Source organism: Apostichopus japonicus, chromosome 5, assembly GCF_037975245.1.
Source record: "Apostichopus japonicus isolate 1M-3 chromosome 5, ASM3797524v1, whole genome shotgun sequence".
NCBI lineage: Eukaryota > Metazoa > Echinodermata > Holothuroidea > Aspidochirotida > Stichopodidae > Apostichopus > Apostichopus japonicus.
In genome coordinates, this window is record NC_092565.1 from 18,558,410 (window position 1) to 18,572,522 (window position 14,113).

The 14,113-nt window shown below is 36.8% G+C and overlaps 1 protein-coding gene across 4 annotated transcripts in view; it reads right to left on the bottom strand.

Annotated features, from left to right (window-relative positions):
* LOC139967926 (1-phosphatidylinositol 4,5-bisphosphate phosphodiesterase epsilon-1-like) overlaps positions 1 to 14,113 on the bottom strand; it is a 111,967-nt gene that overhangs the window by 43,659 nt on the left and 54,195 nt on the right. For all 4 annotated transcript variants that reach the window (XM_071972149.1, XM_071972150.1, XM_071972148.1 and 1 more), the window contains 2 exons: positions 13,667 to 14,027; positions 5,310 to 5,569 (listed from right to left, as the gene is read on the bottom strand). In XM_071972149.1, coding sequence (XP_071828250.1) covers positions 5,310 to 5,569; positions 13,667 to 14,027 — 621 coding nt within the window. The remainder of the gene's footprint in view (positions 1 to 5,309; positions 5,570 to 13,666; positions 14,028 to 14,113) is intronic.

Here is a 14,113-nt window from a genome sequence, read left to right on the forward strand (position 1 = left end):
ACTTGTTGTAGGTAGGATACAAAGATTTAGTGTACGGTAGAGGTGCTGGTTCAAACAACAGCAAATTGCTATATAGACTACATCCATAGGCTACATAGCACATGTATTGGACAATTACTTATGTCCCAGAGAAATGAACACATAGTGTCTCTAAGTAAATGACCATTTAGTGTCCATGGGTAATCACAACTTAGTGGCCATGAGTAGTGACCACTTAGTGTCCCTATGTGATGAGGACTTAGCGTCCCTATAACTTAGTGTCCCCAAGTTATGAACACCTAGTGTCCCTAAGTAATGAGAACTTAGTGTCCAGAAGTTATGAACACTAGGTGTCCCTATGTAATCAGGAATTAGTGGCCCTATAACTTAGTGTCTCCCAATTTATGAACACTAAGTGTCCCTATGTAATCAGGAATTAGTGTCCCTATATACTTAGTGTCACCAAGTTATGAACACTTAGTGTCCCTAAGTAACGAGAACTTAGTGTCCAGAATTTAAGAACCACTTATCAACAGTTCATCAAGCTTTAATTATAGAGTTCTTCATTAATTTGACAAGGTTGTGAGAGTTTGAACTATACTGACTTTTTATGACCTTTGGCCTCCAGTAAGATTCAGTATAGCTTTTACACTTATCAAGGGGAATATTACATATGCAGTGTGAAGTTAAACCAAGCTTTAATTATTTTAGCTATCACATAATTTACAAGCAGGTGTAACATGCATACATTAACCCAAACACACATATCACCACCACCATATATATATTTTCATTTTGCCTGTCATATTAATGAATCAAAATTTTAATCTGCATTCAATCATTTATTATAACCAGTATAAAATAGCAAAAATTTATCAAAATAGGAGTACAAAGACCTATCAAGTATCAAAATGAAAATTTGAACTTGTGCCATTTCTGCAACCCAACCTTTCCAGAATATAAACCCATAAACTAATAAACCAGGTTAAAGTCATCCTTTGTAATACAAACTTGCAGGTAGGTCACACCTGCAATGTATAGATGACCCTTTACCATATCAAGAACCAAAAATAATATGAAATTTATATTTGATAAGGAGCATGACAAACAGGAAATCAGAGTTCTTAGCACCTTCAAGCAGCGCTTGATTCAGAAAGAGTAAATGTTGGAGGGGTTATGGGGTAAGTGGGTTGGCTACCCATCACTTTGTCGAACACTTCTTAGAATGAATATATGCGTCATTGACAGTTGCGGTTGCCATTGACGATTAGATTATAAATAGAATGGAGAGCTTTTGAAGAATCCTATGTTCTACGTACTTGAATCATAAGAAGGATTTAAACTATGTCCAAAAAAAGAATAAAATTATCAATCAAACGCATCTTGAATTTGGGACAAGATATCCGGATGACGTAGTTTTCAAAGTACAGTGTGGAATATGTTTTAAGACTACAATAAGGTTTACATTGTTTGCCAGCAGAATATCCCATAATAGGAAAGGAAAAAGTGTCCAGGGCCCCGTTCCACAAAGACTAATTATGTATACTAGTTTCAAGCAAGTACAGTGACCACCTTAGCACATGTTGTGGTTTCATCTTTAAGCAGCCAAATGATAATTAATATGGTATTAATTGACAAGATTACATGCATAGATGACAAAAGTTGTTCACTTCTCCTTTTCTAACTTGAACTAAAATAATCACTATTTTCTAAAAGAAAAGTGCTACATTAGATGGAGGGCATTGTCCTTCCTTCCTTTTTATGGGCCAGATATATCCCCCTTCCCCCTATATTGAGGTCAGATCCCCCCACCCCTCCCTCCACCGTGAATACCCTTTATTTGCATTTTACTAATTGGTTTTCCAGTTGTAATTACCCTTGGTTGTACAACTGTGTTTCCTCCTTTGGTCCATGTACCTCTTTGGACAATAGCTTGATGTTTGTTGTGAACAAATACTAAGCTTATTGAAAGACTATATACTAGTAACTTGAGCTTTTTGAGTGTAGTCAACTTTCTGGATGATAATTTCTACACTGTTGAAAGAGTTGTCTGGTATTTGTTTTCAACAAACCAGAATAAATTTGGGCATGTTGACTCATTAAACCTAAGAACTCGAAGGTCAGTGTAAGTTACTTTGGACTAGAAAAGGGTTGAAATTTGCTCAAGATAAGAGACCCAACAAAGGGCTATTGCAATTCATCTGTGTGCAGATAACCTCGATAAATTTGCATTAGCAAAGTGAAACTCACAAAGGCATATTTAATCATCTGATGATCTCTTGAACACAGAAAAGCTCTGCTTGTATGCTTTGGTCACAATATTGTATATCTTCAGGGATGATATATAAGTATGTATATATATATATTTTTTTACATACATAACGAAAACAGGGTGCACGAAAACAATGACATGATCGGAGCACAGAAATTGTATACAAAAAAACATATATTTCAGACACGCCTGTGTCCTTCTTCAGCGCAAGAGGTGAAGTGAAAAATAGCAAAACAGTTAGTGCAATGAACTAGCAAACAAAATAATGAACTTGAAAATCAATACCATGACAGCACTCAGGTGATTCAAAGTCCTTAACAAAGGAGCAAGTCACTCAAGATTCCTATGTCCTTATTATGTCCCTTTTTGCAGGTATTCAGGGTTTAAGCATCATACTTGTTTTCATACTTTAGTCTTATGGAAACAGAGCGGTGATCCCTGAGCCAAGCACAATACATTTAAGGTTGGATTATACTAAGCCGTGATCCCGTTGACTGAAATGTATAGCTACTGGGTTAATGATTGATTTGTCATTGGTTTCTTGTGATTATTGAACCTGAGTTAAGTGCCTCTCTCGGTGGACATAGTTGCCTTTTACAAATACATATCACAGTATAACAAATAATCAACATTCAATTCAATGCCCATACAATTTCTGTGCTCTGATCATATCATCGGTATTGAGCATCCTGTGTTTGCTCATATCGCATATGTATGTATATATATATATATATATATATATATATATATATATATATATATATATATATATATATAAAACAAAGATTCAAGTGTTCACTTCCTGCTGCATGTGTGCTCAATAAGTAGATGTAGAGCAAATGATATAATATCATATATCTATACTGTAATTTATAGCATGTTGAACTCAAGTTTTACGCCTCACGGCCATTATCATCAGTGTATTAAATATCTTCATATATACATGTATAACTAACCACTGCAATCTGTGGTCTGAACTAGATATGCATTTTTTAAGCCTATAACTTGCAGCAAAAGGCAGGGCTCGCAATAACTCATTCCGCCATTTCGTGTTAGTCCACTTCCTTCACACTGCATGAATACATTAGCTGAGGTGTTGGAAGCTCAAATCGAGACAACTTTGTCAAAATTATGCAACTTTAATCCACACATCCTCGACTGAAACATCTAAGAAAGGTTTTTTAGTCTGAGGCACTTTGACAAAGTTATTTCACCCATTAACAGGAATTTTCCTCTTTTAAATCTAGATGATATTTGCAAAGTTGGGCGGGAAATTTTTGTCATGGCTTCCTGGCATGATCAAGGTATCGTTGATTAACGTACGCAGTTGAAGGATAAAACTAAACCAAAGAAAAAACTCAAAGACATGATCAAAGAACTATTCCTTCTATTACCATCGCAAGGTTACTGAATATCATCCTACTCTTAGTTGTACATTTTACCACCTTTACATCAGATTTCACCATCCATAACTTATTTAATCTTATTTTTAACTTCATGGCTCATATCTTCAGCGACTATTTTCATACAGATGACTTTAATACATGATTTTCTTTCACTTTAAATAAATTAAATCACTTAGTTTGCACTAATATTAACAAAACATGCTTGCAATTATCAACAGACTACATTCCCAGGGCCTGGTGTCAATTAGGGGGGCCTGGGATAGATGGAGAGGAGCCAGGAAAATATGGAATAAAAGATAAGAGTTTCCTCATTTCATTAGAATAACTGAAGGAAACATTAAGATTGCTAAACCCCTCCTGGAGGGAGTTAGATAGGGGCCCTGGTATCATTATTCTCCCCGGGCAGGCCTTGGCTATCAATACCTACGTCAGAGGATAAATGTAATTAATGCTGTTCGCAATTGATCAGACTTGTGCACCGCTGTTTCCATAAAGTTCCAACATATTAATATTTTTTAATGTGTTTGTGATAGTCCTAATGACAGTTAACTGCAACATTTGTCTCTGGTTAATTCAGTGTGACTAGCCATAGTATGTGTACATTCCCAGGGTCTTCTCAAAGTTTCCTCTTTAAAGTCTCTCTTGAACCTCATCAATTCTTTGATTCTCTTTTCCTTCAAATAATTAATCTACGTACTTGTTCTAATCCTGTCACATTTCAAACTTCTCCTCTGTTAACTCTGTAAATACGACATGATTTAATCAAAAAGTATTCTCCTTCAAATATTTTACAGTGAAGTAGAAATTCCGTGTGTGTGAACAGAGAAATGGAAAGCTTTCATCAAATATTACCAGAACTAATGAAGAAGTTACTAAAAGTTGAACAAGCTGACATTTTTCACTGTCATGCAGAAAAAAATGTGGAAAACAGAAGAAAACAGAAACCCTGTAAAATGCTCAGACAACGATTTATTGCTAAGATGAGCAATTTGTCATATCTTATGTAAACTATCTTCTTGGATTGGAAACAGAGACCTACATTAATGACTGACACCCTGAGAAAGAAGAAAACTGGTACATATCATCCGCAGTCTTGTGGCAGCAATAAAATGTTGAATTATTTCAAGTTCTTACCCAAAGTATAAATATGCAAAATCCTTTAAAGATGAAATGAAGATCCTAACTTTTTTTTTCAAATCTCGGTGGGATAAAATGAAGACGCCCGAGCAAGAGAGGTTGTATCTTTGAAGTTTATGATAATTGGACGGAACATTCAAGTAAATCCTTATCTCGATGCTATTAGTACTCCACCATGCTGCGTCACTGATTTATGGTTCAAAATTGTACAGATAAGTTTTCCAAAGTTTCTCGTCATTCAAGGGGACCATGTACTACATGCATGAGGTATAAGGTAGAGGGGATGTGGAGGGGGTATTTAGTGGAGGGTATACGAACCAGAGGAATGTCTTACGGTTCTTACCACAGGATTGTTTCGCTGTGCAAAGAATAAATCAAACTAATATTTAGGAAGTATATCTCTACCTTATAATGACACGTTCTAAATGATGTTTTTTTAAATTTTTTTTAGGACTACTAATTTGTGTACAAAGCTGTTTATTTCTGGCTAAAACACAAAAGATGTTTTGACTGACCTTCTCGCATCTGTCCTTGAGGTCGTGAATGGTTTTCACATCTCTGTCCTGTTCGGTGGATGGAGACATTAGACCGTTGTTTCGAATGTAGTTGACGTAGCAGGAAGACCTGACGTCTTGGAACAGTTTGAACTCTGCATTGGTTAAGATGCTTGATGCTTCAACTGGGAACCTCAAGTAGTGGCTACAGAGGACCAGCTCTCTGTCCTCGGGTACTGTGATAGAGAGCGTTGACTGCACAGACTTTGAGATGCTCTTATCTGAAATTATGAATGAATGAATGAATTATGAAAAAGGATGAATGAAACAATATTAAAACGAAACGACTTGTAGTGAGTGAGTCTGTACTGGTGGGCTACTGGTTTTCTATCATTGTTTGCCTGAATTCGTACACACCCTTACGATGGATATCTACTCCTACTACTTGAGACACCTTGAAAATCTAGATACTACTGCAAGATTAAGTGCTCATACTCCCTATGATGTAGAGGGTGTAGAATGAAGGCGGCTGGCTTTGCAAGTGCATTTACGGACTGACCATTGACTGGCCGTCCGCAAAACATTCTGACCCATGACCCAGGATTTTCCATGCAGGAGGACTGAGTGACTGACCCATGTACAACCCACCAGACATCCCCCTCCCCCCTCCCAACCACCTCTGACAATCAATGCTCAATCAGAATGCATGAAAGCCAACATAGACCATTGACTTAGTTTTAACAAAAGAAACATTCAGAATTATCCGTCCAAAGCTCCCAAAACTGTAGATAAATTTTCCAACATTTCAAAAATCTTGTAACCCACCTAAATTTTTCATGACCCAGTTCTGAGGTTGTCCCCATAGTTTGTGGACCATTGGTCTTAACTATCCATCAAACCTGTGACACTGCATTATGAGCTATGATAAGTATTGGAAGTTACTTAAATAAAAATGAATAAATTTCACAAGTTATTAATAAAAACAAGTACACTGAAAAGTACAAGGGGATTGGAGTTGGATAAGAAAAACCGGGAGCTCATGCTTGTAGCACGAGCTATTACATCGGCATCAACTCAATAGTTCAATGATCAGATGTATTGTGTGCAGACAAAATCTTGAAAAATATATTTTACCCCGAGGATCTTTGCCAGAAGGTTTTAACTTGACATCCTTCACGACTAGGTTCCAACATGAACTCTGCAGATGGACAAGAAAGATTTCTATGTCTGTCACTGCCGACCCTTTCTGGAACCGACCGGGGTAATTTTAAGGAATGTTCGGGTAGAAAAAGCTTGAATAAGCAGAGGACAATCAGGTCAAACAACAATGCAAAATGCTCAGCCAATTGGGTAGCGAGAAAATAATCCAATCCATGTGCTCGTCGACAGAGGATGTCCCCGACCAATAACCACCCCTGAACTTAATTTTATCAATCAGATACTCTGCCGCTCTGGTTTTTGGCTCTTGGTGAATTTTCAGGAAAAATCAGTGGTGTTCTCCATGGGAGGCCGTTAGGGTGCTAATTTCTCTAGCTCTGTCTGTCTATACGCCTGCCACACAGAGTTAGACTGAATCATCCTCACCGTCACAACAGCGAATAAAAACTAGAAATTACCGGTTTTGCAGCATATATATTCAAACAATGCACTGAAAATGTCAATTGAAACTGGGTTTTCCACTATTAAAATGCCACAGAAAATGTAAAAAAAAAAAATGGGTTTTCTTTTTAATTCACCGCACAAATTTGAATGATGCTAAATTGACATCATAAACATGCCTGTGGCCTTGGTCATGTGGTAAAAGTGGGATCTGGGAGCAATATTAAACCTGGGCCATCCTCATACATTAAATGTGAATGGTAAAACAGGGATATCTCCCATGTATCCCAACCAGAGGTTTTAAAGATCTACAAAGGTTGTATCTAGATGTGAAGAAAAACCATATTTAATCCAATTTTCTATATTACTAATGGACAATGTTTGTTACAATGTGCTTATTATTTTGTGAAATAAAATAAAGTGGTGTTTCAGCATTTACTCCTTTAAAATGCTTGTTCAAAATGTCAAATTTCCATATTTAATATGGTACTCAAGAGACCAGGTTAGTTTTATAACAGTATGACTTTGCATGAAACATTGCTTATCTTGATATGTCATTGATCAAATAAGAACAATTTGAAGGCAAATAATGTTTCTATTAGAAATTGAGGTTTTCAAGAGGCTCACCTTTACAATATCTAAATCTCAGGAATACTCCTAATCCATTTTTTATATATTCTAATCAGTTTTCCAATTCAAACACATTATTATCTTTGACACATGAACAAAAGATCCCTTTCGTTCATCTTTAACCCCGATTTGCCATTATTTGTAATGCATTCTGCACATGTCATTTGAGGCAATAAGTCTTTCAAAGAATATTTACGCAAATTATGCAAAATCATTAATAATACCAATTAACTTCGGGGGAAAAACGTATGCAAATTAGGCCTGGCCTAGTACGTGTGTCCTCTTTAGAAGCATTGTAGTCCTACAGGTGTTAGACACCAAGATGAAAGTACTAAAAACTGTGCAAGCTCCTTTTTACATATGGGTATAACCCCTACAGACAAAGCCTAGCATAAGTCACCATAGCGACAACAGTCAAAGTAACTTCGAAGAAACCTCCAGCATTGGTTGTTTGTGTTATCCTTGTATTGTTATTATTGACTTTTTCTTTCTATATTGACAAAAAATAAAAATTACCATTTCTGTTACCTCTTGTATCAAATTCCCCACCATCTCCCACCCCCATGATGATCCCTGTCCATTTTCTTTGGTCCCTCCAACCCTCACCCTTGCAGCCTATGGTTTGCTAATAGCCATTCTATGACTTTGCATAAGTAGGCTACACATTTGACATGATCAACTATAGTCTAGCCTAGTTTCAGAATGTGACTAGTACTATTTGAATGTCTATGAAAAACCACACAAGTTGTTTCCCACCTCGAAAATGTACACATAATCCAGATCAGCAAACATGCCCATATACCTACCCACCCACCCACCCACCCTTGATCTGAATAGAGTTCTTATTGTATACTAAATGTTTTATAGCTACAGGTAATTTCTTATGACAACTACTGTCTGTGAGCTGCAGAAAACCACTTTTCATCATAACCCAATGTACTACAGTGTGTACACTGACATAAGTCTGGCTCTGGGAATAGTACTTCAACCTGACCATGTATGTAGGCCTAGCTGACATCTATGAATAATGCAACATTTCTTCTATTGTTACCCAGGCTATACTGCAAGCCAGTCCTTGGCACTGTACAAAATATCATGCAACAATAGCCTGCGACTTGTGGGAGAGAAAGAGAGAGAGAAAGGAAAAAGGATCAATGTGACCTTTCAACCTTCTATAAACAGATTAGACCACCTTGTGTGACAAGGGGGAAAGATACTTTTACCTCTTAAAGTAGCCTATGAAAATTCAGGGTAAACCTTAAGAAGAAGAAGGGGTGAAAAAAATAATAATTTATACTAATATTTGATTCACTAGGATATTATTCTACAATATTTCTGGAAAATCTTTAATTCTCTCAAGTATCTCTGAAGCAAGTAAAAATAAAGCGTTTCAACTGCCTTCTTTCCTTTCAAAAATTAAGACTAGGTTAATTTGCATAGAGTTAGTCCACGTTCCATCAGATTATTTGGTTTTCCACAAGAGCACAGCAACCTGTGCACATGTTTGGTTACACATATATTATTTATATAGAAATGTTTCTGGTAAAAGTTGAAAGAACTAGTAATTTTGACAAAACCACTTGATGGCTATATTTTGAAACAACTTTCACAATTGATCAGATATGCAAATTATATTAGGCTTATATCTTTTGATTAGTACACCTGCTGCTAGTGCGTTTAATACACAAGTACCATAAGATATATCGTTTGTTGAGAGTAGGGTTTTTTTCAACTAATGCATAAAGTGTTATCTTTTTTTGCAAGGAACTAAAAATGGTAAATGTAAACATCTGTTCTGATTGATGATAAACATTTGAAATTTCGAAAGGAGATTTACAGCATTACATTTGCAATTTGTAGTACTATGCACTCAAAGCTATACTTGCGGTGATAAGCCTCAAGTCTGCAAACATGCCAAGCTTTATGGGGAGCCAAATTAACAAAGTTCAACTGATCAATTCATTCCTACTCTTCCAGAAATACTTTTTGTTTACTTGTAAGTTTGCATACTTTGTAAGGATTTTAGGTGTATTGAGGAACTTCTGCACGCCTCGCTGTGAACAACTACCTACTATTTAAGGAGGCTGATCCACACTATTACCCAGATAGTATATAGTCCTGCTGACCCCTAGAGTTCCAAAACGACCTGGTTTCTGCTGTCATCCGAGTCGGATGCCCGTAACTAACACAAGAATTTAGACCTGCTATCGTATATGCAGCCTTGCTAAAGCCCTCTAAGGCATAGAAGCAAAGTAGGCAGGTCACAGCTTCCTTGGAATAATTGAATGTGAGAAGGAGACCTTTTTGATTAAGCGTGTGACTGAGACATGCCGGACATCCAGTGGCTACCTTCTACAGACCCACCTAGTGAAACATGACATTTTTGCTTTTTCATGTATGATTCTACTTGATGTACATTATGACATACACTCACAATTACTAGATATTTCCCATAAAGCATCCTACCGATACATCTGGTTTTTCCTTTAAAAAAACAAATTCCGTCATCAGTCATTAAATACATAATTGCACTCTGTTGGGAATTTACCATCTGTGACTATTCATATATAAAGACTACTATATCCACCGTGGAGAATGATGTATGATTCTACTTGATGTACATTATGACATACACTCACATTACTAGATGTTTCCCATAAAGCATCCTACTGATACATCTCGTTTTCCCTTTAAAAAAAATAATTCCGTCGTCAGTCATTAAATACATAATTGCACTCTGTTGGGAATTTATCATCTGTGACTATTCATATATAAAGACTACTATATCCACCGAGGAGAAATTCCTTTTCCAAGTGGATAAGGAAGATCCCCTGATGGTACAGATATTGCAATCCTCACTTGACAATTTGCTTTGAATTGGTATATAGTTTAAATATACAGTATCCCCATGCCTACTCCTCCTCCTCTATGCCTTCTCCACCCTTCGCATCCTCCATCAGAAAAGACTGATAAAGAAGACAAACATCCCTTACTTGACACTACAAGTCTATGGCTAATTGTAAAATACATTTATGGTCACTTGAACACTGATATTCGGTCCTTTTAATCAGTAAGCTCTGTCAGTTTTGCTCTGCCACCCCCCACCTCCTTCCCCACCTCCACACTTTTCTTCTTAAGAAAGTATCATACCCTCAGTTCTGTCCCTCCCCTCCCCCCTAACTTGGCCAAGCTGCAGGTGTCGCTTGAACAACCTACTAGATAGTCTCTTAACTAATGAAATCACCAAGGCGACCATGTAGTTATATTCAAATAACAAGGTAAAAAGTTTGTTTATCTTACATTATCAAAGATTCTAGAACCAATTGCCCTGTCTGAACTCCATGCATGGAAAAATCACCTTTTCACACAATATGTCTCATATCTAATTATTTAGCATTCACACCTTTCACATTTAAGCATAGCATTTGATGAAAAGAATGTAAAAAAAACAGAGACACCTCCCAGCGGTTACTTCCCTTTAAATACACATATGCTGAACAAGAGAAGTTTGCAAGCTAATAACGCTGGCTGAAGTTAATACTGCTGCAGATGGAAAGCAGTATAATCTTATCTATCTATCTTGGGATACATATTTACAAGGTCTGTGTATATAAGGCTATAGAGAGGGTACCTTTGATGACCCCAATGACCTTTGACCTCCACCAAAAACAATAAGGTTCTTATTTTCATTATAGGGAAGCCACATACAAAGTATGAGAGCCAATTAAGTTTGCTATCTAGAGATATTGTGTCTACAAGTACTTCAAATTTTGACCTCTCATGACCTTAAAACTGCCCTGTGTAAAAACTTCAAAACTTTGTTCGAGATCATAATTAAACTTTAATTCAGTATCTACATTATTATTGTTAATTTAAACCTTAGGATGAGTTCATAACATTTTCTGCTAAACTTATGCAAGAGTGGGTTTTCCATGTCTGATATTACAAGTTGGTCTCTGATATTGAAATGAAAAGTTTTGTTTTCTAACAATTGAAAACTTGAACAATTGTGGACTGTGAAACAAAGGGATGTTTTAAATTTGATCGTCCTTGTCCTACGAATTCATTCTAATACCATCTGTCGAAAAAGGAGAAGCCACACAAAATTAATAATCATAAAGAGATACAAACTGATGGAAATCACAAAAAAAACAATTTGCTCTCTTCTTTCCTACATTTATCACTTTAACTTGCTCCCTCAACCTAGAATTAGGTTCTCTCCCAGACAACTTCTTTCCTGCTGTGTTAGTTCAGTCTGTGTACTCATCAGTAGGATACTGTATTACTGAATAATCCTTGAACAAGCATGTCTTTGAAATAACTTTTTTGAGTACCATTTTGAAGTTTTGAATTTCTGTAGCCACTGAAAGCCATTTCATTATTTCAGATTTACCATTTGTACATAGCAAACCCTCTTAACTTTTCATACATTACCTAACAAGGGTTTCTCTGTAATAGTTTACTAATACAAGCTGTTCAGTCTGCACCTGAATGGAATCAAATGCGGCCATGAGCTCTCTTAAATACAAACTCAATCAAAAAGAAGGATTTTTTTTTCATTCCTTTGTCTTAAGGTAATTCACTGCTGGTCTTGCTTTATCATAACATCAGATTTACATGTTTCTACCAAAATAGATTGAACTATTTTTGTGGATGAACCGTCTGGGAACAGCTCTTCCTCCCTAAGTGGCTTTTCTAGTTAACATCCGTCGGATATTTTTGTCTCTCAAGTTTATAGATTTAATCTCTCTGGTTCAGTAACATGTTTTTGTAACTTCATGTCCTTTACCATAGGCATGCATTTCAAAGTCTGATTATGCATATATATACCATTAACAACACACACTAATCGATAAATATCCTGGCAACCTATATAGTGCAATCAAATTACCACAAATAGAGGTACTTTCTCGATCCCCAAAACCCTGTTACAGAATTCAGTAAAAATAACTTAAGTACCAAAACAATGCCCCCTCAAAAGCAAATGATACCTATCATTGGCTAACTGATGTTTAACTGGAACATCGGGTAATACCGTAGGCATTTTTAAGCATTTCACCTGGCCAGTTTATGAAGATATCCATTTCTGTTCTGAATATATCACCCTATTTACATTAAAGATCAATTGATCAATATGAACAAATTCATTTGATTTTGGAACCTCCACACGTGTACATAAGAACTCATGCCAGGGATCGGACCCCACGCTCGCGACCACCTACCAAAAATGAGGTTCATTTACTACCAAAATACGTGCGAAATTATCAGCCATGTGATGCCCTGTGCTTGCTTAAATGCTGCCTACTAATGTGTCAACTTAAATGCTTGTAACAAACAAAAATAGAAGTAAATGGTCAACGGTGTCCGAGCTATGCTTACATTTCAAAAATTTAACCCGAGCACGAGGTCTGATCATTCCTCGATTCGAGTCTTTTATGGGTTCAAATTGCAGGGTCTGATCCATGTTACGACAGATTGGACCCTGTGTGTGGGGTTCATCAACATGCTGGGGGGGGAGGCCCTAAATGTAAACAATGAAGCAAGTCTAAAATAGATATCACAAAGCCACAAGTGCTTATATTGATATTGAATGTTTCTTCATTACTCATTAATTTGTAATTATTTTTAGAAGAAGTTGTATTTGAAAATGTTGTCACTGAACCAAAAACTGCATGGTATTGGTATTTGGCTTGCATTAATATGGACTCTCAAAGAAAAAACAAAGTGAAAGCAATTGTACACCCTAGAAGCACTGGCAGCAGACATCGTTGCAACCTCAATTTCTTGCCCCCAACTGACTTGACTCTCTGAACCCGGATATCTACCATATATAGGAAAAGCTAAGCTGTTTGGATTTCTTGCATCCAAGCCAAGGTATTTAATAAGATAATAGGTACAGATAGATGGTAAGGATTGCAACATCATTAAATCATTCAATGGAAGGAAAACTGGGTAAGAAGTCATGTAATGTAAAAACAACTAAAGCTCAAAGGGAACTCGCTTTTGGGAAAGCAAATTCCTGGGTAAACCATGTTTAGACTCTATACCGATATATCATATTTTGAGGGAAATGCTGATTTATAATAACCTGCTTTTATTTAACGGGGGCGGGGGGTGGGAGGTATAAAAGTTCTATACAATACCAGTACCTCTCTGGGCAGCAAATTTTTGACGTTTACTTTTGCTGACTGGGTCTTTGGTGGGTGTGTCTGCTGGAGTAGTTGACCCTCCTGGCACTCCATCATTGTTATTATTCTGAACTTCTTCCATGACGGAAGAGAGTGTTGTACAAATCTGCTTCACTTGCTGGGGGGTACTGATCAACAGTCTCCAACAACCTCCTACATTGTCGCCAAAGATCACCACTAGCGTCGGGTACCCTCCTGCCTCTCGTTCGAAAGTGACATGCCAGTCTTCGACGAGCGTTAAAGGGTGTCGTTCGACCGGGCTCTTGGAGTCTGCTTGGAGTAGAGATATGTGGCTCTCGCTGATGTGAAGGAGATGAGTTTTCTACGTGTGAGGAAAGAAAAAGTTTCATTTTTTTTAAAAATCCAAGCAAGCTAAAACCAAAAACATTTTGGTTTTTTTCCAATTTG